Genomic DNA, 26,745 nt, shown 5'->3' on the forward strand with positions numbered 1-26,745 from the left:
CAAGTAACATGGATTCGATTGAATTTTAATTCATATCTTTGTGAAAGGGTTGTCATCAATTACCAAAAAGGGGGAGAATGAAAGCTCTAGTTTGGTTTTGGTGAATTGATGAAACCCTAAGTGCTAACCTAGTTTATCAAGTGATCATGACATAGGTAGCACATTTCAAGTGGCGAAGCAAATGAAGATCATGACATAATGATGGCGATGCCATGGTGATGATCAAGCGCTTGGACTTGAAAAGAAGAAAGAGAAAAATAAAAGGCTCAAGGCAAAGGTATAAATGGTAGGAGCCATTTTGTTTTGGTGATCGAGACACTTAGTGAGTGTGATCACATTTAGGATCGATAGCCGTACTATTAAGAGGGGTGAAACTCGTATCGAAATGCGGTTATCAAAGAGCCACTAGATGCTCTAACTCATTGCATATGCATTTAGGATCTAGTGGAGTGCTAACACCCTTGAAAATGTTTGTGAAAATATGCTAACACATGTGCACAAGGTGATACACTTGGTGGTTGGCATATTTGAGCAAGGGTTAGGAACTTCATCAGCGGAGTGTCCACCCGTAGAGTACGGACAGTCCGACGGTGCCACCGGCACCCTAGATAGAAAAGATGAAGGTCACTGTAAGTGACCAGACGTTGGTCTCTGAAGGACCAGCGCGTTCGGTCAGTAGCAGTAGTTGAAGCGTAGCGTCGGTCATCGACCGGACGCTGGCGCTAAAATGACCGGACACTGGCTGGCTGTGTTCGGTCACACCAACATGGTCGCATACAGAGGTGTTGCCGAGTGACCGGACGCTGGGTGTGTCCAGTCGAGCATAACCTAATGCGTCCGGTCGTGAAAAATCGTCTCTGGATGCTTACTGGAAATGACCGGATGCTGAGGTCCAGCGTCCGGTCACTTCACAGCAGTGCGTCCGGTCGTCACTTGACCGTTGAGATCGGGCGGTCAACATTTGAATAGAGGGGACACGTGGCACGCATCGCGTGACCAGACGCTGAGGTCCAGCGTCGGGTCAATATGACCGGAGCGTCCAGTCACCCCATGTTGTGCCCAGTGAAGGGGTGCAACGGCTCTATTTCGTGGGAGCTTCTATTTAAGTTCCATGGCCGGCTCAAGCTCACTCTCTTGGCCATTTACATTGACATAGCAACCTTGTGAGCTTAGCCAAAGCCCTCCCACTCATCTTCATCATTGATTCATCATCTTTGTGAGATTGGGAGAGAATCCAAGTGCATTGCTTGAGTGATTGCATCTAGAGGCACTTGGTGTTTGTGTTTCGCTGCGGGATTCGCTTGTTACTCTTAGTGGTTGCCGCCACCTAGACGACTTGGAGCAGCGAGGATCGTCGAGCGAAGGGTGGTGATTGTCTCCGGCTCCGATCGTGGTGATTGTGAGGGGTTCTTGACCTTTTCTCGGTGGAGAGCCAAAAGGTACTCTAGTGGATTGCTCGTGGATTATTGTGATCCTCATCTTGTGTTGGTTGTGCGGCACCCTATTGAGGGTTTGGCGTGTGATGCCAATTAGCTCGTGAACCTCCAAGTGAGTGAATCGCCACAACGAGGAGTAGCTTGCCGGCAAGTAAGTGAACCTCGGTAAAAAATCATTGTGTCATCATTTGATTCCAAGGTGATTGGTCTTCACTGTTATTTATTCTTATGATTGATTGGCTTCTTCCTCGACTCGGTGGTATAACCTTCTTGCTCACTCTCTTTACATTACCGTAAACTAGTTGTCAAGCTCTTTAGTGTAGCTAGTTATGAGAGCTTGTTAGTTTAGTTAGTGTGGCTCTTTAGTTAGTTTTTGAGAGCACACTAACTTAGTGTAGTGTAATAGCTATTGTGTGGATAGAAACTATATAAACTAGAATTGTGGTAGGTGGCTTGCATTATTAGTAGGCTAGCGCAACACTTGCTTCGCCTCATAATTGTCTAACCAGTTTGCTAAGTGTTGTTGTAGAAATTTTTATTAGGCTATTCACCCCCCTCTAGCCATTAGGACCTTTCATCCGCACAACCAATTGAGATCATTCGCCTGAATATATTGGGAGGAGAACCTAGGTGCAGTACATCATCAACTGCAATGCCATCATCTCCAAGGCAATGCAGCTCCTCCCGAGCCCTTGCAACCATCTCACTAAATGAAGGTCTATCATTGAATAGCACAGGCACGCTTTGCATGTCAACAAACTCAACATATTCATAGCGATCGCTTTCAAACGGTGCATCCATGATATATGGTAACTAGGTTGTCCATCTAGTTCAAACACGTAACGAAACACATGTCATTTAGTCTAAATTAGACGATAGATAGTACCTAACAAGTACTTTCTAACTACAAACTAAGTAAATAAGATAATAACTACATATATATATATACAGTGTACTCACTAAATAGCTAGATCATATGTAGTTAACTAAATATGTAACTACATATCTAAGTAGCTATCTAACTATATTTATGTACCTATGTATCTATGTTTCTATCTATCGACATATATATCTCACTAGATCACTAACTAAATCAACTACCTGAGTCATCACATTAACTAGTAAATAACAAATGCCAACTAAGTAGGTACATTCCATATTCATAATTTTTTACCTTTCCAACGACTGATCCACGGACATCGACGGAGTCGTAGTGGTGGCGCGCGGCGGGCCTGGGATGCCCGGGGCTCCGCGCGGCGAGTCCGACTCAACAGGCGCGGGAGGCACAGCTGCCACGGCCGAGGGCGGCAAGGAGGGGTGAGGCCGGCGGTGGAGGGCGGCAAGGCGGGGCACGGACCGTCCGCTAGGGCGCGGCGTGGGGCGGCCTCGGGGCGGCCGCGGGGCTTGGGGCGCGCGAGCGGGTGTGGACCGACGTGGGCGCGGGGGCGGGTGCGGCGCTCGGGCGCTGGCACGGGCGCGGCGTGGCGCTGGCGAGGACGGTCGGTGGAGGAAGGGCGCGGGCGGCGGCGGCGCGGAGCTCGGCTATGCTAGGGCGAGAGAGGGAGAGGAAGAGAGGAAGAGAGACGCGGGCCATAGGTATTAAAGGCTCGGCGCCAAGATCTACGGCGCCGAGCCAGTGGTCTATTTGTGAGAAACTAATAAAAAAATGCCAAAATGTAAAAAAAAAAGCAGGCCTCATGGTCACGGCCTCACTAAAGAGCCTGCCTAATATGCTACTGCTCAAATCAACATTGTAGAGACTAGCTTATGGGCATGTTTGAGACTGCGGTGGGGTGACCGCGCGGTACGGTATCACTATCGTGGCATCCCACCCACGGTACGAGAGCCGTAGTTCATTCTCCTGATGTCTGTGTCTCCCACTGTGAAAAGAAACGTCGCTTCCCGCAAGATCTTTGATAAGATTTTTTCAATTCTCACGATGACAATAAGACGTCTAGATCCTATTTTAATAGAAAACAAATACATCCCATGTTTACCGTTGGGGTTGCCCTAAGCTCGGTACCTCAAACACATCCACGTCGCTTCTGTCCAAGGGAGGCTGTCACCGTGTCAGTCACTGTCGCGCATACTTGGACAGGGGTGTCTGCAATTGCATCGAAATCGCTAGAGATTCTTGGAGCAATCCCCTCGGGTTAAGTCTTAACAACTCAGTGACTAGTGCTCCCACGGCAATATGCGTGCAAGCAAAGATGATTAAAGTAGGGATGCCCTGTCCCTTGTCCCTCGCTCGAGAAACAGAGCATGTTCATCGCATTTTGGCTCTTTCCTCGCCCATGCTGCGCATGTCGTTCGTTCCAGCTATCTTCTCACCATTACACAGTGTATTTATGTATATATAAAGTTATATAAACTGCAAGTATTGTTTGGCCGCTTGAACTGAACGTATGTCAGCTAATTAGGTTGGTATAAGTATATGTATATATGTTTATAGAGATAAGTGTTTGTGCATGTGTATCATGCGTTTGATTATGCTGTGGTTCGAAAGAAAGTATGGTTGGCGCGTAGTATGCATTACTGTGGACTGTGGTGGGTACTGTACAGCACAGAGGCAAGTACGGAAGTACCTAACCGGACGAACCATCTGTACGTATGTACCTGCGCTTGCGGCATGTATGATTTTTGCACAAGTCCTATAATTGCAGCTAGGAATTATTGCTTCTCGCTGTCCTTTTCGGGTGGGTTTCTGCCGTATTTGGCGCCCAGATCTCGATCTGGAGCATCTGCACATGACGGAACGTGCACGCGATGGCGTCGCCAGTTTTGATGTAGCTAACCATCCTGATTTGACGAGTTCGGCTTTGGAGTAGCTAGAGCATCTCAGAGAGTTCCTAACATTTTTTCTAAAATCATAGTTTTTCGACTCGTCAAAAATTATTGAAAAGAAGAAATAAGACTGTTTCCAACCATTAGTTTACAATAATTCACTCATAAAGTAAAATATAGAAGATAATTTTATATCAGGAATTTTATACTATTTCTAAATTATCTTAATCACTTTTGTATATTCTTCCGCTTTTGTACATTTGCATCAGGAACCCTTTTCTGCTCTTTATTCTTTTCCACGTTCTTTCACCTTAAATTGGCCGATGGATACGTGTGGATATATTTGCATGATCGGTCTATTTTTTTCTGAGCACGAAAAGATTGCGAAGCGGGATTTGGGAACTGTTGGATATGTTTTTTTTTCATTCTTACTATAAATCTTATATTGGGGGGTTTATCGGAAACCCTTGGAGATGCTCTAATACTGGTGTTGCCTAACACCTATACGGTGTGGTGGCAACCGTGTTTGGTACTCAGCTGCGGCTGATCTGTGCTTCTCATGCTTTGATGCCGCTCCGGTGATTGGTGGTGTGTCAATGACAGATATAGGATGAAAATTCAGGGGGCTGAAGTCATCATCTTCAACCTCTAACTTCTCATCTTCAAAACAGCCATAGCAAAAAATCTTGGACAGACTCTAGGGGGCTCCATAGATCAGTGGCGGTAGGAGGGGCTTGAGCTCAAACACCCCCGCGCGCGCTAGATCTGTCCCCGATTTGGTGGAAGTAACACCATGTTCTTGTCTTGGTCTGGACAAAAAAAAAACTCGTTGAACTAGTTCGTGACTTTTTTTTGAAGTGCTCTCACTGAGGTTGTTTTTCTTTAATAAAATAAAAATACTATTTTAAATGGAAGTGTTCGGCTGCTATTATTCGCAGCCGCTGCTCAGTTGCTCATACACAACGTAACTATTGGTACAATAGTTTTTTGCAACCAAAGCGCTGCCTAAAAGGGCAACCGAACAGTCTATAACTTTCGATTTCGGCTCAGCTTCCGTTGAAGTTGAGTCTTAAACAATTCAGGAGACTACAATAAATAAGATTATACCAATTTCGAAGAAAACTGGAAAAGGCATAATTGGCTTGTTATCCACCCCAGGACTCATGGAGTGTGGATAGACTCCGACGAATGCCTGAAAGCTTTTTTGCAAGCTATCACGGGCTCAGTTCGTTTTCCTTCTACCGGTACAGTGGTCAAAGAAAAAGCCTATTATACCTCTCTGAATTAAAAGCATAGTTTGATTTTTTTTTTCCTAAAACTCTAAAACTAGATATCTTAGCCCCTAAACTTTCAAAAACATGCAAATTATCTTCTTGCCCTGGTTTTGGAGTGATTTTGAAGATGGTGTTGTTCTTTTCTTGTTAAAAAACCAGTAAATACTTGATAATAGTTTTAAATCATAGAAAAATGGTTATATGTTTTTAAACGTTCTATAAAAAATTGTAGAGATATGTTGGGATAAGATAAATCCAAATAAAGTATTTAGCGCTCGTGAAAACATCTTTACAAACTTTTTTTTAGATTTAGCCCTAGGTTAATGGGAAAATATCTAGAGAAATCTAGAAACTACCTAGAACATTCTAATTAATATGTAAATGTGTTTTGAAAACTTTTAACTACAAAAAATATAATGCACACCCAGGACAAAAGGCATTCAACATTATCGTATGTTGCATTTATGTTAGTTGCATCTCATGTTTTTGTTGTGCCAAATTTTAAAACATATTTATACATTGATATTAGAATATTTAGGAAATTTTCTATGTAATTTTTTACATTTTTTGGAGCTAATTCTATTTTTTTGAAGTTTCTAAAGTTGTTTTCATGAGCTATAAATATTTTATTTGGATTTTTCATATCCCCATATGCCTCTATATTTTTTCATTCGAATTTTTAAAGCTCAGATAATTTTTTTTGTGGTTTAAGAACCATATCAAATATTTACGAATTATTTTTAACAAAAAGAACGAAACCATATTTTATGCGCTCCAAACCAAGACATGGAGGTAATTTGAACAGTTATGAGAATTTAGAGGACAAGATGTCTGGTTTTAGAGTTCAAGTAAACTATGACGAATATTCAGAAAGATAGAATAGACTTTTTTTTTCTTCGGACGAAGCACACAATCCACAGGCTTGTTTGTTCCTTTCTCTAGATGGGCTTTGACGCTTTGTTTGTGGGATTACTATGAACAAGGCCTTCGAACTCCAAAGAAGCGTTTTGCAGCAACGTCCGCCTATGTGCGTTCGTTTGGAGAGCCCATTGCCCAAACATATTTGCGATCGTCTTCCACGGCTTAATCCCTAATCGGACAAACTATAAACAACGTTTTTAAGAGATTGGTTGGATCACTGGTGCTAGCTAGTTACTGATTGTGGTTGCAAAATGGTCTAGCTAGTGTTGGCTAGCTATTTTTGACTAACAATTGGTGAAAGACTTAGCAAACACCTTTGTTAGCCCTCCGGTTTCAATACATTAGGACTAATTTTAGCTAATTTTTAGTTAGTTAAAATTAGCTCTTGTATCCAAACAGGTCCTAAGGTCTCGTTTGGATTTATAGGACTAACGACCAGTCGACTAATTTTTAGTCTCTAAGAATTCAAACAAGTAGACTAATTGTTAGTTTATTAGTCGTGGACTAGTTGTTAGTCCTAGTTCATCCAAATAGACCCTTAAGTTCGAGCCATTGAACTAAGTCTATGCGTGCAACAAATGCAGTAGACAAACATTGTAACATATATCTCCGCCTGTCGCGAGTCCAAATCCATAGCCTGAAAAAGAAAAAAAAACATGAGCAGGTGTTTGAAAAAGAAAAAGCGGATGGATATATAATTTATAAGAAAACAAGAGTAGATGACTATAGCAAAAGGAAAAAAAATGAAGATAGAACGACCATAATAATTAGCCTAGACAGTACTGTGATGCAGCAAAGTGTTCATTATTTTCGGTGACCTAGCTCTAGCTAAGACTCCCCCTATCTGACCCAGGCATCATCTGGGACACCAACAGGCAACATACACGTAGGTATTGGTCCGGACAAAATTGATTCAGGTGCAAACCAAATATGCCCCTGCACCTTGTCTTCGCATAGATCCTTTCCTCTCGTTGCGTTTCTAGAGGCCATGGCAGATCACATTGTTTCTCGTAGTAAAGCGCCGTAAGCTGTAAGCATGTGTGTCGGGCATGTTTCTATGACCCGTGTGTCCAAGTGGGGCGCATTCGCTGGTGTTATATCTGGTTTGGGCCGTTTGCATGTTTGGTTTGCCTTGATTACTCTTGGCTGGCATCTGATGAACAACGTATGTGAATTCTGAAGTAATGCTGTGAATGCGATGATGCTATCCATACTCGCCACGTACCTGTTTAATTTGCTTCACTTACCTGAAAGTACTCAAATTCGATGTCAATGTCAACACAAACCATACTCGCCACGTCGGCTTGGAGCCTGTTTAGTAGCCCTGATGTACTCGTGCTTGGCTGCTGGGATGCAGTTTCACGGTGTTTGGTTGCTCTCATCTAGGAACGCTCCCATACGGGAACCACTCACGCTCCCCTCTCCCTCTGTCGTTAGAACCGTCGGCGCCATGGGCGTTGCCTGCGCGCATCTCCCCATGGCGTCCGTACGGGTGTATAAATATGTACCATCACAGATCAATGAAATCTATTGGTTCACTTGCCATTTATTGTGTTCCATTTACATTCCAAGTTTTACACGTTATCAGCACGCTAAGCTCGCATCTGCGCTCTCGAGAGGGAGTCTAGAAGAAGGCCGGCGAGAAGGTGAAGAAGGCCGGCGAGATCCAGAACAGAGGAGATCCAAAGATTGTACGAGAGTCGATCTGATGGATGAGGAAATGTGCCTAGTGGACAGTGGTACCACTAACTCTATACTCAGAGAGATAAAATATTTTCAAACTCTCACAAAGAGCAAAGGAAATGTTTTAACAATCGCTGGACGCGATGTTGTAATAGTTGGCACCAGTCGGGCCACTATTATGCTTCCTATGGGTACATCGCTAACAATTGAGGATGCATTACTGTATCCTGATTCAACGCGTACCCTATTGAATTATAGAGATATCCGTAAAAATGGGTTCCATGTTGAAACTCATGCGGACAACAATGAGGAGTTTCTTCTCATTACAAAAGATCATGGATATGGCAAAGAGACACTTGAAAAAGTTCCTTCACTCCCATCTGGATTGTACTACACATACATCAAACCCGTACTACAGGTTGCTTACAAAGTAATTTTCCAGAATGTTAATGCATTCCAAACTTGGCATGATCGCCTTGGCCATCCTGGCATCGAGATGATGAGGAAAATTATAAGCAATTTTGTTGGTCACACTTTAAGTGATGCAAAATTTCTCCAATCCTTAGATTTTGTGTGCACCGCATGTGCCACGGGGAAATTAATTTTGAGGCCCTCCTACCTCAAAATTCATGCCGAACCTCTAAAGTTCCTTGAACGCATTCAAGGTGACATATGTGGCCATTGTCTGGGCTGTTCAGGTATTTCATGGTTCTCATAGACACATCTACACGATGGTCTCATGTGAGTCTCCTCTCCACGAGGAACCATGCATTTGCTAAGATTGTTGCATAAGTTATCAAACTTAAAAGTACAATATCCTGAACATCAAATCCGATCTATCCAAATGGACAATGCTGCTAAATTTTCCTCACGTGCCTTCAATGATTATTGCATGGCCTTAGGGATTCAAGTTCAGCACTCGGTCCCATATGTTCATACTCAAAATGGGTTGGCAGAATCTCTCATTAAGAGAGTGAAACTTATTGCAAGACCATTACTATAGAATTGTAATCTACCAACATCATGTTGGGGTCATGCAGTCTTACACGCTGCTGACTTGATTCAATTGTATCCAACTGCATACCATGCAACCTCCCCATTGCAACTAGTACGTGGAAATACACCAAATATTTCCCATCTGTGGAAGTTCGATTGCGATGTATACGTACCGATCTCACCACCGCAGCGTACATCTATGGGCCCACACAGGAAATCAGGGGATCTACGTGGGATATCAATCTTCGTCGATCATTAAATACCTGGTAGGGGACGTATTTACTGTCTGGTACGCTGATTGTATCTTCAATGAAGATAATTTCCCAGCATTAGGGGGAGGAATTGAAAACCACAAACAATACCAGAAAATCAACTGGGATGCCACATACATCTCCAATTCAGATCCATGTACATCTGAAACTAACTTCAAGTTCAGAAGATCATCAATTTGCAACACATTGCAAATAACATGCTAGATGCATTTGCTGATTACAAGGGTGTTACAAAATCCTACAATCCTGCGAGAAATGTGCCAGAAAGAGTAAATGTACCAAACAAAACTACTCAACTCCCAAGTAAGAGGAGGAGAAGTACGACTATTTCCACGAATGCAGCTTCTAGCAAGCAAAGGGAATGGAAGAACAAATCTCCTAGCATAGCGAATGCAACTCAACCTCATGTTGAGACACACCCTGTGGAGGTTCAACCTTCACATCCCACATCAATAGTGCACTTAATTACTGATGTTGGGACAATGGAACGTCGTGATGCAATCATACTGGGAAATAATGATACATCACAAAGGGTGCATGAAATTTCCATCAACTACATTGAATCTGGAGAGTCATATGACAGAAAGTCTACAATTGTCGACATCTATTTTGTGGCAAAACCGTCCAAAATAATACGCTTTCGGAGGCGCTCGTCTTTCACTAGACACTAAGCACCTCGAAAGGAAGCTACATTGGACAGTTCCATCGAGCACACCCCAAGAGAGAACTCGAAACAATCCACATTTTACATCTAGAATCTAATAACGAGTACGAGCTTACAATACTTAGTCCATTTTATAGAACAAAAGTTCTTAGAAATTATTTATTATAATACCAGAGTTCAGAGTGCGATAATTAAACAATGGAATAAAAATAAGCATCTAGCGGAAATGATACAAGGATCCGTCTGTGCCCACCAGAAGAATTCTCTACATAAGAGCTACTCCTCAAGCTACACTTGCAATAGGGGTAAAATAAACCCTGAGTACACAATGTACTCACAATACTTACCCGACCAGTGAGAATAGTTTCCCAACTCGTAAGGATATGATAGGCAATATGGGTTTATTGTTTTCTTTTTGTTTGCGAAAAGCATTACTAGAAGTACGTCCTTAAGATCAAGTTTTATTAGCAATCATGATTACTTTATTAGCTAACTATTCTAAGTAAGCACTTGTTCTACTTTCAATCAAGGGTTGAGCAATCAGAACCATTTTACCATCTTTCATCTTCTAGTTCTTACTATGGTGCTAGACCATAGCCAAGTCGTACCATCTCACGGAAACGGTGATTCACGAACCAATGTATCCCAGCTGGGTACTCCAAAACACATGCCTCGTTTGTACCCCAGGTACAAACAAGACCAACCCATTCCACTCCTGTCGAGGGGTCCAGATCCCCATCCAAACTTAGACTCCAAGCCCCCACACTTGAGACCCGGTCTTAGTATGGTGCTTAGACCTCCACCTTTCTCCGCCTCCAATCAGTCGGTCTAGAAAGAGCTAGAACCCATGACAAGAGCGTAACGAGCCTTCCCGCTCCCATAAGTAAGTATGTGCTCAACATAATAAGTCCGTGACCTGACTACCGTCCACAGCAACGGACGATCCTTAATCGACACGAACAGAAAAAAATAGTGTAACCAAGCTAAGCCCCGTTGGCCGCGGAACACAACTTGTTACACCCACCAATACCCATACCATATCCCGGCCCTGTCTTCATTTTTCCTTTCATCATTTTATCATGAGAGTAATTATAATAATCACCTATTGTGAGTAACGATAGGTTACTCACGCTACCGAAAACCTAAGCATAACAACTACTCGAACCTGTACTAATAGGACTTATAGGACAGTTATATCTATGCATGTGGTTTTCATAAAATTCCTGTAACATAAATGCACATCACACATATATATATTAAGTGATTATAAAAAATAAGGGTTATGCACCAGGGCTTGCCTTGGGCAGGCACGGTGTCAGCTGAGTCAGTCAGTGGAGGCTCTAGGACTCCTCCTGCACGGGAATCTCCTCCTCACACTCCTCGACGATCTCCTCAAACTCGTGATCACCGGTGGTCACGATCTCCGCCAACTCGTTCTCTACATGCATGCGATGGTGATGCAACACTTAACATTTATGCAATAGCAACTATTAAAATAAGATACGCATACTAAGCTACTAAGCTAGCTCTAATAACTAAGATACTAGCTAACTATCATCTTCATCAAGCAAAGTGTTGGGTTCAACTAACAAACACCTAGCTTTACAAATGAAGGATATATCTTTATTTCTACTAATGATTTAATGTATATTGAAACAAAGAGTATTTAACTACCCTAATGCTTAGTCTATTCTAAAGCTACAAAAATTACAGTAAGCACATAATAATACAATGAAGCTATCATAAAAATTTTAAGACTAAAGCTATCACCAATTTACTACAAAAATTCCTACAATATTTAACCAAATAATATTAAGCACTCTCAAATGATTTAATAGCTCTTGGTATCAATATATATATCTCCTACAACTAAAAAGACTAAAAGTAAGACTATTTTTTTGTGCGACTTTTTTTGGGGTCGCTCCTCCCTTCTAGCCATGCGATACCCCGCGCGATAGAAAAAAAACTGCCATCCCTACGATCCCCGTCTGCTTTGAAGGAAATAAATCGATCACCTGAGACCACATGCATGGAAGAAAATAATAATCATGTATGGAAGGAGACAATTGGCAAAGATCAAGCAAGACTCCTCCCTTCCGGCCATGCGATACCCCGCGCGATAGAAAAAGAAACTACCATTCCTGTGATCCCTGTCTGCTTTGAAGGAAATAAATCGATCACCTGAGGCCACATGCATGGAAGGAAACAATAATCATGTATGGAAAGAAACAATTAACAAATATCAAGCAAGACGACTCAATGAGGCTGGCCCTTAATTAAAAAGTGGTTGCTCCTTGAGAACATCAGTGGTGCAAAATAAAAGATGTGCATGTTATACATGGTGAGACTGGTGAACCTTCTATAATTTCCTAAACGAATATTCCCACCATTCGTATATAGGTCAATTCCCCTGTGTTTCTTCGTGCTCCAATTAGCATATAATATGAAAGTATTGTTGTGTTCATCATAACTTCCAGTTGACTACTCCCATTAGCCTATACTTCCTCTGCCCCAAAATATAAGTCGTTATGGGATGTGTGCAGGTCAAACTTTCTAAACTTTGACTAGGTTTGTAAAAAATACGTGCAACATTTATATCTCCAAATAAGTTTATTATGAAAATATATTCAATAGTCTATGTAATGATATTAATTATGTATTATAAATATTAATATTCTTTTATATATAATTGGTCGAAGTTAAAAAAAGTTGACTTCCTGGAAAGCGAGAATGAATTCTATTTTGGGACAGAGGGAGTATATGAAAGCAGTGTTGAAAATATTTTAACAATCAAGTTCGTCTCTATCTGATTGATAAGCTTAGACATCATAATGATATCAAAAATTTTGACTCTCATGGACATCCTCATGGATCAGTGCAAATCATCCCAATCCTACAACATATACAAATCACAGCCTTAAAGTTATGATATTTTCAAAGGGTGGACAATAAAGACCATCTTAGACATTCTGGCATTAGAGTATATACGTGCAGACGCATAGGTTTGGTGGTGCAAGTGAGCAGCCAGCAGAAGTCAAGAGTTAGGGGGTGTTTGGATCCCAGGACTAAACTTTAGTCCCTGTCACATTGGCCCTGTTCGGCTTACCCCATATTCAACTTGTTCGGCTTTTTTTTTCAGCCGGAACTGTGTTTTTCTCTCACAACAATTCAGCCAGAACAGTGTTTTCAGCTAGTTTCAGCTAAGTTTCAGACCAGTGAACGGGCCCATTGAATTTTTAGATATCAATTAGGAGGACTAAACATGAGCCAATTATAAAACTAATTACATAAGTTATGGCTAATTCGCTTGCCAGCGCTGTGTATAGGATGGTATGGAGATGTGGTGGAACTTATTTGTGGATTTGTTGACACATGAAAGAAATGGATATCGAAAATCTCTTCCTGCCGGTATAAAAAATGATCTTAGCCGCATCATGGAAAGATCTACACAGTAGAGTTTGTGAGCCTATGACGCCATGCTCTCTGTGACTGTGTAAATTTCACGAACTTAGCTTTTTGGATTAAATGTCACTTTAACTTCGGTCATATACTTTTATAGTATTGTTATCTTATCGTATGATCCGTGTGTTTTTAGTATAAAAGTTTAGTTGTCTCGTAGTAACACACGGGTATGAATCTATTTATATATATACTCAAACCTATGTGTACATGATTATATAGAGATGCAGTGGAACTTATTCATGGATTTATTGGCGTATGAAATAAATGAATATCATAGAATTCTGTCTGCCGATATAAAATATTATCTTAGCCGTATCACGAAAAAGTCTATACAGTAGAATTTGTGAGCCCGCGACGTCGCGCTCTCCGTGTTAATTTCACGAACTTTGCTTTTTAAATTAAATGTTACTTTGATGTCGATATTTAATTTAACAATATTGTTATCTTATTATGCGATCTGTGTGTTTTTAGTACAAAAGATTTAGTTATCCCGTAGCAACGCACGGGCACGCTACCTAGTATATATATATGAACTAAATACACTAACAGATATAGCATAATTTTAGGAACGTAACAAAATTTATTTCATAATTTTTGGATACCTATATAATTTTATATGATTTAACAAAAATTAGCTCAAAAATTAAAGTAGAAAACTATTTCTAATTCCTTAGGAAAAGAAAAATGAATTACAGCCCGTGCTCGCAGGCGCGGCCCACGCGAGACAGCCCGTGCTGGGGAATCTCGCGCGCGTCGACAACTTTGCAAAAGAGACCTCGCACTTCTCCCGAATTACAACTAAGTACTAATACTATTTTCCTCTCTCTCAGAACTTCTCACTTAACCCCCTGGCCTTTCCCTAATTCACCCAGGCGCACCCCCAGTGACTCAGTGTACGGCGACGCAGCGAGCGACAGCACTGGGCGCTTACACCGGCCACCTAGGACATGTGTGGGCCCACCTAACAGGTTGATCACCATCTCTGACCTGAGCGGCTACGCTAAGTGGCGGTGTAGGGTAACACGACTAGCTGGGGAAGGGTACAGCGGCGTGCGGCCATCCGCGATGGTGGCGCCACTGTTCCGCTGGACTGGGGTAGCTACAGGCCTAATTGGTTAGCTCGTGAGCATCAGGAGGCTACCATGGACCAGTCTGAGGTAACGGTTGGGGCGGAGGATGATAGAAAAAGGCTGGCCACGCGCGACGGTGCACCGTGGCGGCATGGTCACGTCAGCGACGAAGGGGAGGCGGTAGCGGTTCAGCTAAGGCATGCAAGGTGAAGAGAGAGTCAAGGCGATGCTAGTGGTGCAGATGAATTGGCTAGAGAGGGACGGTGGGAGAACTGCCCACATCTGTGGCCGGAAGCGGCCTTATCAGCACGATAGCGGAAGAAACTCCAAATTGAAGCTTGACCGTGCTCGCTTCAAAGCTAGGTGGGGTCGGATAGCGAGAGGACATGATGATGAAGACGTAAATGTGCTGAATTAAATGGAGGTGATCGCTCACAGGGTAATTGATGGCGTGGCTCAGCGGCTGCAATGGAGTGAGGAAGAGAGAAAGAGGGAGACGGGGCGCGACAGGTGGCTCGGCTCGTCCTTGCCTTGGCGGGATGTGGTTGGCGAGATCATGAAGGCCCACGTGCAAGCACCAGCTGATAGGCGTGCATGCTTCCGACCGGCGTGGCCCGCATGGCCATAGTGTCTTAAATGACAAGGCGACGACGAGCTTGGCCACGTGCGCAGGGCAGTGGCGGCCTCGAACTGGGCCGGCAGCAGCGCAGAGGGTATAGCAGACAGGCGTGGACTCGACGACAATGCGATGGCAGCAGCAGCATCGCGACGCGAGGTGGGTCGGCAGTGCAGCGAGGCAGCAGTGCGCGAACATGACAGCAAGGTGATAGCACCGGCAGTGGCTTCGTCGTGGTGTGGGCGGGCGGTAGCAACTCTGTGCGCGCAGGGCCAGTGGCAGCCAAGCCACAGTCAGTCTAGTGGCAGCCATGGCCGGTCACACGTGGCATCGCGCGCACGCGTGACCAACGCGGTGACGCCAAGCGCCCGAGCATGGTAACCGCGCCCACGCGGCCAACCAGCCCGAGACCGAGTCATGCACGAAATGTAAAGCGCCTATAAAAACTAAACGATTGCTTCAGGAGCCAAACCATATTTACCATGCTCGAGATAGCATATGAGACTACCAAATCGAGCCATAACACCACACCAGTCTTTAACCCAATCTCTCAAAATAATTTGCTAAACATAGCAATATCTAGCTGTTGACAGACTTAGAAATTTTCTATGTTTTTGAGCTGAACTGGATTTCAATTTGCAATTTCTAGGCTAGTAGAAATACTAGCTAGCAATATTATTTTTCAACAGCAAGTATTTCACTGTCATCTACAAAGTTTATACTTTAAACATAATTTAAGTATCACACACATATTCTATAGCATTTTTGTTTAATAAAAATTAGTTTTAAACCCTACTTGATATACATGAACTATTGAATCAGCTTTCGTATAATATTTTTATTAGTCATTTTAAGTTATAAGAAATTTATCTACACATTCTATCACATGCATTAACACATAAATATGATGCTCATGACATGTTTTAGTAAATGATTTAGGGTGTAACACCGAGGGTGTTACATATTTCGCTGAAGCAATTACAGAAATCATCGATAATGATCTAGATCCTAAGACCATGACAGAGTGCAAAAAGCGCTCGGACTGGAATTAGTGGAAAAATGCAATTCAAGCAGAATTAGCCTCACTCTCCAAAAAAAGGTATTCACTCATGCAATACCTACACCTCGTGGAATCTTCCCTATGGGATTCAAATGGGTTTTTGTTCAGAAATGAAATGAGAACAACGAGGTTGTGAGACATAAAGCGAGGCTTGTAGCACAAGGCTTCAAGCAGTGTGGGGCTATGACCCTCGGTACCCACAGGACAAGACATGGACCACACCATCAGAGGTGGCCCAGCCTACAAGATCAAGACATGCGACGCACGACACTGGTCGACGTGCACCGCAAGACTACAAACAGATAAGATTTATTAGATATTGTATAATACCAAATATGATACTTTCCTTGTAACCCTATCCCTCTAGAGCATATAAGGAGGGGTAGGGGTCCCATAGTCGACATCCCCATATGAATCCTAGGCTTAGCCTAAGGCATCTGATCATACATAATACAACCCACCGAAAGATATATGACGTAGGGTATTACGCCAAGTCGGTGGCCTGAACTTGTCTAATTGTCGTCTCTTGCGTTCTGTGTCACCATCCGGTTCCCTCACGCGCACCTCCACCGATTCATCTACTACCATGGGCATACCTCTCGGTAGACTGCCGGACGTATTTCATCGACACGCAGAGACCCGGCATTGATTTCAATGAAACGTATTCTCCGGTTATAAGTGGAATAACATTATGATATCTTATATCTCTGGCTGTTCAAAATTGTCTATCTATGCAGTTGATAGACGTAGTGACTGCATATCTTTATAGGTCACTTGATTCGGATATATATATATATATATATATATATATATATATATATATATATATATATATGAAGGTTCCCAATGGAATCTCTATACTGAATTAGAACGCAAATCGCAACATGTACTGTGTAAAGCTTCAAAAGTCATTCTATGGCATAAAGCAGCCAGGAAGAATGTGGTATAACCTACTTAGTGAGTTGCTTCTATAGAAGGGATACACTAACAATGTTGATTGTCCATGTGTTTTCATCAAAAGGTCCCAAATGAGATTTTGCATCATATCAGTGTATGTTGATTTAAATATCATTGGCAACCCACAAGATATCGATGAAGCACGCAATCATCTAAAGATGGAGTATGAAATGAAGGATTTGGGTCAAACCAAAATTTCCTTAGGTTTACAACTTGAGCACCTTCCCACTGAAATTTTAGTGCATCAATATGCCTATATCTAGAAAGTATTGGAGAAATTCAATATGGACAAATCATATCCCTCCAAAATTCCTATGGTTGTTCGCTCTTTAGAAATGAAGACCGATAAATTCAGACCACGGGATGATGGGGAAGAGATTCTAGGACCTCATTACTCATATCTTAGTGCTCATGTATCTTGTAAATTGCACTAGGCCTGATATTGCATTTGCAGTGAACTTCCTAACTCAACATAGCGCTACTCCTACCAAACGTCATTGGACGGGAGTAAAACATATCCTCAGATATGTAAATGGTACAAAAGATCTTGGATTATTTTTCCAAAGGAACGCATACTCCAATATGATTGGATACACTGATGCTGGCTATTTATCTTATCCCCATAATGGCCGATCCCAGACAGGCTTTGTGTTCTTACACGGAGGGACAACCATTTCATGGAAGTCTTCGAAACAGACTCTTGTGTCTACCTCCACTAATCACTCTGAAATAATTGCACTATATGAGGCCTCACGTGAATGTGTTTGGCTTCGGAGAGTGATCAACCACATACAACAGTCATGTGGTATTGGTGCCATCGATTCACCAACCATTATCTATGAAGATAATTCTGCTTGTGTTACATAGATGGAGACATGCTACATCAAAAGCAACATAACCAAGCATATTTCTCCCAAGTTATTTTATCCCCATGAGTTAAAACAAATGGGTGAAATAGACATCTTGCAAACCAAATCATGTGATAACCTCGCTGATTTGTTCACTAAGTCCTTACCAGCTTTCTCGTTCCAGAAATGTGTTCAAGGAATTGGTATGAGACGACTTCAAGATTTGCAAGGTTTAGGGGGAGAAATCTCCTAGATGTTGCTCTGTCCAAACCATCATATTGCACTCTTTTCTTCGTATGAGTTTTACTCTCAAGGTTTCTCATATGAAGTTTTTAATAAGACAATATTAGCATAAGCATATGTCGTATTTCCTGTTTTCCCCATCGGAGGTTCTAAGGAGATATCAATGACATATATTGTCCTCTAAACTATCTATGAGTTTTCTCCTGCAAATGTTTTCTCATATGAGTTTACAATGAGGCAATAATCATTATATGCTGTATCACTTTCTCCTTATTTTTCTATTGGGTTTGAAGGAGTTTTTAACAGCACATCTATCAAAAAGTATTTCTGCTCGTTTTTATCCTACCGGACTTTTTGGAGGATTAATAATATTCATGGATCTCAAGATGGATTTGATCAAAGGGGAGTGTTAAAACTACGAAGGAGTTGCTCTCATCTAGGAACACTCCCATGATGGGAACCGCTCACGCTCCCCTTTCCCTCTGTCGTTCGAACCGTCGGTGCCATGGGCGGTTGCCTGTGTATGTACATCACGGATCAATGAAATCTACTGGTTCACTTGCCATTTACGGTGTTACATTTACATTCCAAGCTTCACAACCTGCACTCGTTGGGCCTCGCCCTGGGCATGCAGCCGAGGCGCCGGAGCCTGGCTCGCACGGGCGACGATGGCGTACGCACGTGAGTGCAGGAGTGCAAGCAGAGCTTGTGTGGCCAGGTGTAGTGCAGAGAGGCTGAGAAGACAACCAAACATGACCTTGACTCCTGGTCCGATGCTTCTCCACAATCCCTCATCCACACGATCAGAAGCACCTCAGCCTTTGCTCAAAAGAAGCGCCGCAGATCTTGTCCACCTCAGCAGCCCGTGCCCCGCGCACCTCAGATCTTGTCCACCTCAGCAGCCCGTGCCCCGCTGCTGGCGTCGCTCGCTGGACCAGGTCCACTAGCGGTCGCGGCATACCGCGCGTCCAGCCGTCCACCGCGATCCCGACGCTGCAGCCGCGCCCTGTTTACCTCCGCACCACCCTGCCTTCCTCTGTTCCCCCTGTTCCCGTGTTCCAGCGGCGGCCCCCCTTCCACTCCTCCTCCTCGCTCTTCCCCGGTGCGCTTTTCGGGAGGCTCACCTCGCCGTTCTCTAGGGTTCGGGCGAGGTGCGGACGCCGGAGGGAATGGCGGCTGGAGCCAGGGAGGGCGAGGAGCTTCTCCTCCTCTCCGTGGAGTCCGAAGACGAAGGGGGCAGCGATTTGTGCATGGGAGAGCGGCCCTGGCGGCTCAACTTCGATGGCTTCCGCCAAAGCTGGAGGCTCAGCAGGAGAGGCTGGCGCGGGGCTTCAGGACTTCCTCGGCGTGCTAGGTTGCGCTGCCTTTCAAATGGAAGCTCTCGCTAGATATCGCTAGCAGTAGCCCTGTCATGGTTTTTTTATGCATGAGTTGCCTTTCAAATGGACGCTCTCGTTAGATATTTCTAGCAGTAGTCCTGTCATGGTTTGTCATGGTTTTTTTATGCATGTGCTTGGGTGCTATAAATAATAGTCTACGAATTTGTTTGTTTATTGATCCGGACTTGTGTTTGACTAAATAGATAAGTAGTCATTATCACTTTGTCATCTTCGTCAAGGCAATAGAGGAGATAGCGTATGAATAGAGAGTTTTTAGTGATGTTGTTTCCATCGTCTTTGCATGTGCACATCCAGGTATGCTAGTCAGTCGGAAACGTACAATTTTAATGAAGTAATTTGCTGAGAAGAGCTATTGCATTGGGGTCAGAAGAGTATAGTAATTATTGGACGATGATGCATGCTTTTTGACATTGGTATTTATAATATAAATCTTTTTCTTCATATTGAGATGTGGCATCGTGGCCTTTGAAAATGATGCTGCATTTTATTAATCTGTGGTTGTGTTCTAGTATTCAAAATTGAGCTTCTTGGAAATTAATGAGATAGATGATGAATATTGTGGTATCCTTCAAACTCTGGAACCTCTCGTGACTGTATTTCGCGTCGAAATTGTTCACCTTTTTGTAATTGGTAGAAGATGTCAAAGGGTTACTTATAGATTGTTCAACCAAAGACCCTTCTCTCACTTTAGCATTTTGGATTTGCATTTCTCAACTAGGTTTATCTTTGTTCCATTTGGTCATATGTTTTCTTTTCACCTGTCTATTGTATCTCTCTTTGTGACTTCCCTGATGTAAAAGGTCTGGTAGTTTTTTTTTTCTTTCTAAAGACAATACATTCCATTCAGAGATGGAATCTGGAAATCATCAGCCAGCCTTTCAAAAGTTCTCATTGCTTACATAAGGAAAAGATTCTGTACAGGTGGTGGAAGTTAACATTTTTTTTTTGCGTGCAAATTGTATACACACAAACGAAATCCAACTGAATTGGATACTTTGATTCATGTGCATATGTTTCTGTTTGTTCTAGAAATATATTCTTGTGGTTCGAGTTCCTCTGAGACTAATGCTGTAGAATTGTTTTTTTTTTCAGAAAAAGGAAATGCTGTAGAATTCTTTGGATCCTGTTGGTGTAGTTCAGTCTCTAATGCACCATCTTGAACTCTATATGCAGCTCAAGACCCTGCAGATGGTGTTGCACAATACTACCAAGAACAGTTGGAAATTGCTGGAAAGTTTTAGTGAAATGGGCACACTGACAAATCGTGGTTTCCTTCCTGCTATATCTACGGTTTGTTGTGTACTCTTCCTCTGATTGTGACATGGAAAAAAAATCAAAGAGAACACTTCCTTGCAGAAAAAATGTGCAGAATTTTTTTCCCAAAATGAAGCAATTCTTTTACCTGTAGATCATCCTACTTGCAGGAAGAGCGTGAACAGTTGCCTGAAAAGAGATTTGGGCTATCCAATCATGTAACATTGCAAACATGGTTTATATTGTAGTGGAGTGTCTCCCTGGCCATTATTGCTTCTGCCTTGGATTCTCCACTGGACTTATTGTAGTTTACTGCCTTTTCCATGCAAACACCAAATCCATACATACAGATACCCAGTTTGTATAAGGCGCATGCAACCTCTGGTGAGTTCCACACCAAGTATGAGTGTATGACATACTCTTACTTCCATTTCTTGCATTCGATTCCATTTGAATAGAATGATTGAGCGTTTCATTGTCCTTTGCTATCTTCAACAGTCCTTCCATATTGTCGCTAGAAAGGACGTCTCTCCGAGATATTAATTCAGCAAATCGAACTAGAACAACATGTGAAAGAAAATAAAGTACTTCCAGTTAAATAACAAATGGATAAAAGTAATGGCCTTCTATTCCAATTTTAGGTGTGTAACATTTGTTCTTGGGAGACCAGACATTGGTCACAATTATGCCTTTTATGATGTTATTTATGGGAGCTGGTATTTCAATAGGTCGAGGTCCTATTACTTGCAATTTTGGACAACTTTACCACAATCTGTAATGCAGGTTATAGTAATTTTTGCTTGCCTGTGCAATGCTTGGCCTTCAAATCATCCTAGAATCTGCACGCTCATTGGTATCCAATGTAAGTCTATGTCTCTTCCTTATCCTGTAAAAGAACTTGACAGGGGTGGGGGAAAGACCGCCCCCACGGCTTTGCGCTAAGAAGAAACCTCAGCGAAACCAGCCAAGAAAACCTCTGAACCCTGGCCTCACTCTATAAGGGCCGCGCCTTAGCTGTAGGCTGGCACCCTGCCACTATTTTTCGGGGGGAGGCATAACAAGTTTTTTTTTTTTGGGTGCAAGCTGGGATTTGAACCCTGGTTGGCTGGTACCACTACTCGGTGATCAACTACCGTACTACTAGTGCGTTTGCTCTTATCTCATCCTCCCTGCCTGTCTGGCACAGTAGACATAGCGAATGATCAAGGATCAGTTTCTGTATGAAGAGTGGTTACTGGAATTGCAGCTTTTACTTTTGAATCTTTCTGTAGCTGGTACTGATGATATTAATTATTTTGCTTTCCAGGGAGATGAGTTCTGCTTGACAAAAGAGCAGGAAAAGTGGGTTGTCAATATTATGCTCTCAGTGACACTGGTGAAGCTTCTCCTGGGACAAATGATTGCTGAACATTCACCAATGAAATAGTTAAGGCCTATGCGCAGGATCACCTTTTTGATGTTATCACCGACGTTATTGGGCTTGTGGCTGCACTTCTTGCTACTTATGTTCAAGCCTGGATTGACCCAGTTAGAGCTATCATTGTAAGTGATCTGTACTTCTGTATTATATATACATAAGCTACTCAAGTAATTTCATTGATAGATCACAACCATGTGATGTGCATGGTGTAGGCATCTGATGAACTTAATAACCTCAAACATTTTTTTTTCTAAAAAAATTCTTCAGATATAGTGACCACATGACAGTTTTCAAAAAATAGTGACCACATGACAAAGGAGTATGATTTCTTTCATAAACTGGCGTGCCTACACCTTCTCATAAGCTGCACCTTACAGGCTTACAATAGACACAGTTGGGCCCTTTATTAATTCAATTCTAACAAAAGCATAACAAAAAAAAAAAACAATAATTCTGTGACTTCAAACAAGAAAGGACGATGGGCTCCAACTTTAGATTGACTTGATACAAAAATCAGGGGTTGGCATCGCCATACCCAGATCCAGCACCTTTACCGCCAGCAGCCCCACCATTTTGGCTGTTCCCTGTGCCACCACCATTGCCATTAGCATTTGCACCTGCATAACTTGGTCCGTTCCAATACCTGTTAGCATAGCTAGAGCCAGATCCGATGCCACTACCAGACCCTTGAGCACTGGAGTCCCAAGAACCTCCAGCTTTTCCACCACCTCCACCCCCACCAGTACCACCAGCACTGGAAGATTCTCCATTACCACTATATGTACTACTCCCTGAACCTGACCCTAACCCTACACCCCATGCAGACCCACCATTTTGGCTAGTTCCACCACCTGCGCCACCCCCTCCAGCACTTGCATGGGCACCATTCGGACCACTGTCACCTAATCCGGTGCCAGACCCAGACCCTGCTCCCGCACCATTCACATATCCGCCACCCCCTCCCCCTCCTTGTCCCGACCCATCAGCACTAGAGTATCTAGCCACCCTCGCAGCATTTGCTAATCCCATGCTCATGAGAACAATGAGCCCTAGTGATATTAGTTTTGTGCCTGCCATTGTGAGCTACCGCTAGAGAGTATTTGAGTTGAGATGAGTTCCAGTGAAGTCTGCTTGGGTATTTATAGTGCTTTCGGCCATGCAGTGGTTCTTTATCTTAACAGAGCATGCACATTAATGATAGTGGTGTTTCCATAGAAGACCAAGTGGAGGCTTTTAATATTCACTGGAATTAATGGAGCTTCTTGACTTGACCATTAAGTACATGTAACTATGCAAGTAACGAAGTGGTTACAATTCACGATTTGTCTTAGCTCTATTAACTTTTTAGGCTCTCGATGACATGCTGAAGTCCTAGCTTCTTTAAGTCATCTATCGATGGCATAAAGTTTATTATTTGATGCCATTGTTGGTGTTTGGAAGACCCATTGAAGCTAAACCTAGCTGATTGCTCCGTTCTAAGTAATTCAGTTTATTTTCTTTAGTGATATCCATCGAGGTACTATTACCGTTTTTCTTTCATGTTACTGGTGCTGAATGTGTGAAAGTTTTTTTTTTGTGACTGGACTGCTTTGTCTCGTATAGGTGAAAGCTGGGTCCAGTTACATAAGCTACTATCAATCTTGACATACAAACTATCCATGTCACATCATCACCTTCCACTAAGTACAATTACTATTCTCTATGCATCCACCTCCACAAGTGCTACATTATTCTCCATAAAGTACAGTTACTCTCTCCCTCCCAAATTAAATCAACATCGAGAGTTGTCCTAAATCAAACTATTTTACCTTATTCCAGACAAGCCCTAAGTTCGACCAATTTTATAGAGAAAAACACCAATATTTATGACACTGAATTAGTATGACTAGACATATCACGAAATATATTTTCCTAATATGCTTTTCGAGGAGTGAAACGATCCTAAGTTTGACTAGGTTTATAAAAAATAATATCAACATCTGAATCTTCAAATAGGTTTTTTATGCAAATATATCCCATTATTAATCTCGTGATATTATTACAGATCGAAAATATCAGTACTTATATATATATATATATATATATATATATATATATATATATATATATATATATATATATATATGTCAAACTTAAAATTATTTGACTTCCCAACAAATGAGAATTCTATTCTTTTTAGGACGGAGAGAGTATAAAGCACTCACATCATAGTACTATTTATTTGACTGACCCATCGTCCTATAATTCCGATATAATATCATATTAGCTTTTTATTAGATTCTTTCATTAGCTTGCCCTGTTTTGACAATATCAAATGTAATGATGTAATAATTTTATTTCTAAGAAAATCTGAGGCAGCAGCATGGGTTATTCTTTTAGTTCACTTAGAAGTCTTGTCTCCTTGTGTGCATATATAGGGTTCTTGGACTAAGGACCATACATACAGAACTGAAAAGTATGGTACTAGCAAATTCCAAGCTTTAATACAGAGTCCATGTCACCCGACCTGAGAACAATAGGAGAAATGTATCTTCCACAAGGATTATGGGTCCTCGTGGTTACTCGAGCTTTTTTTTTTTAAGTGGCTTTCTGCTTGCAATAAATTGTTTCGGTTCAAAAACCTGCAAAAATCATGTACTATACTACTACAATACCCTCAAATATGCATGCATATGACTTTCATTGCTACATATGCGTTTGACAATTCTCTCCAGCACAGTGAAACTTGTACAGCTGGTGACAGACACGACAATCAAAAGATAACGAGATCACTCATAATAACGAGGCCCATGGTTTAACTAGTTTTTGTGATAAGGTTCTAGCATTCTGCTCAGAGTGGAACTAGTAAACGACGACCTGCATTACGTCTTAACTTCATGTTTGAAGATCAGCGCAGGCATCCGCTGATCACCAGAAAAATTCTTTCCTCCTGCAGTGGTTGACGTTGCAGAGGCGACCTCGAGTTTTTCGCAACAGGAATGGACCTAAAAACTCTATGCACGCGGTGAGCTCGATAAGAGAAACAAGTTAATGCAAGCTGTAAGAAATCTTGAAAGTGTCCACTTGCAGTAGTTGGATCAAAGTGAACGCCAGGCAGATTGTCCGGCTTACCTTAACATTTACTAACGCAGTGTTACGTGTAGCCCTCAGTATTGTGAAGAAAACGCTTGCACCAAAATAGTAGTACGTACTACCTTGGCCTTTGAAATTTCAATGCTAGTAGGATCGGGCTACTAACTTTGTTTTTACATAGGCCTTGTCGGTTGCTCAATAACTTCGTGATGGCGCCAGGCGACTCGATTGCATTGGTGTTATCAATTCCAATACGCAATCAATGACAACTCAACCTAAAACGTTGTGCTAATCAATGTGAGGCCCCAGTTCCAATGCAAGTGGCGTGGCGCACACCATGGGTTTCAAGGTCAATTCAACGTTTCAAATTTTAATTTTTTTATTAGTCTTCGAATATATATGAAATAAAGGTAGTACATGATGAACAGGAGCATTTGTTAGACTGCATGTAACAAAATACGACGTGTTGATGTTAATTCCTCTGCACATTTGCAGCTCGCGACATAGTACCATCAGCCTACCAGGAAAACGTCCACTCCCTGGTTGGTCAGTCGGCAAACTCGGCATCGCCAAAATTTCTTCAGAAGCTCACGTACCCTCTGCTGGAACCACTCACTACAAGGCTGTGACTCTGTGAGGCGCACGGTGCGGGCGGGCGTACACGTTCGGTTCCGTTGAGCGTGCCTTCGTCCACCTTGACTACGAGTTCACTCACCAGTCCGAGCATGCTCGGTCGGATGACACGTAGCTGACTGAAAAATCAAGTGCGATTTGCAGAGCTTGAATCTTACAGTGGTCGATGGGTACTCCAGAAAGTCGACAGGCGTTGCATACGTGTACGAACCTTATGCCTGGTATAAGCTACTTTCTCTATTCTAAATTATAAGATGTTCTGTTTTTTCTAGATACAAGCTATACACCTCGACATTATATCTAGGTAAACAGCAATAGTTATGTAAAAGCTAAAACGACTTATAATTTGGAATGGAGTACAAGATAAGAGTCATAGTTGGTTTACTGTTTAGTCCAAGACCTGTGTTTATATGGCTAATAGCTATGCACCTAGTGACCTAGACATTATATCTAGGCGCATAGTAATAGCTATGCATCAATGACTTACAATTTGGAATGGAGTACGAGATAATAGTTGGTTTACTGTCCAGTTCATGACATGTGTTTATAGGAGTTAGTGGAATAGCACACGTCCAATCATGGTATAGAGTCCCATTCCAAAATGTATTGGGACATTAAAGGATGAAGATACCCAAGAGGGGAGGGGGTTATGAATTGTGCTGCTCTAAAATTCTCATGGA

General features: G+C 42.3%; 1 protein-coding gene and 1 long non-coding RNA gene across 6 annotated transcripts; one reads left to right on the top strand and one right to left on the bottom strand.

Annotated features, from left to right (window-relative positions):
* The first annotated feature begins 19,196 nt into the window (after positions 1–19,196).
* LOC136517699 (uncharacterized) lies at positions 19,197–26,590 on the top strand. Of its 5 annotated transcripts, none has more exons than XR_010774327.1 (7): positions 19,197–19,640; positions 20,860–20,976; positions 21,095–21,324; positions 22,247–22,482; positions 25,296–25,543; positions 25,614–25,781; positions 25,928–26,590. It is a non-coding gene; the product is annotated as an uncharacterized lncRNA (long non-coding RNA). The 5 variants fall into 5 exon arrangements; XR_010774325.1 differs by having other exon boundaries at positions 19,199–19,640; positions 20,860–21,324; positions 25,296–25,399; positions 25,504–25,543; positions 25,928–26,589; XR_010774326.1 differs by having other exon boundaries at positions 19,199–19,640; positions 21,111–21,324; positions 25,928–26,588.
* Positions 22,503–24,378, bottom strand: LOC136517698 (glycine-rich cell wall structural protein 2-like). Its single transcript, XM_066511340.1, has one exon. It carries the CDS (start codon positions 23,435–23,437, stop codon positions 22,874–22,876), a length of 564 nt encoding a protein of 187 aa, XP_066367437.1. The 5' UTR covers positions 23,438–24,378; the 3' UTR covers positions 22,503–22,873.
* Positions 26,591–26,745: the final 155 nt, after the last annotated feature.

This window comes from Miscanthus floridulus, chromosome 17 (assembly GCF_019320115.1).
Source record: "Miscanthus floridulus cultivar M001 chromosome 17, ASM1932011v1, whole genome shotgun sequence".
Lineage (NCBI taxonomy): Eukaryota > Viridiplantae > Streptophyta > Magnoliopsida > Poales > Poaceae > Miscanthus > Miscanthus floridulus.

Coding starts and splice junctions, on each gene's coding strand:
- LOC136517698 (XM_066511340.1), bottom strand. CDS start 23,437: ATGGCAGGCACAAAACTAATATCACTAGGGCTCATTGTTCTCATGAGC.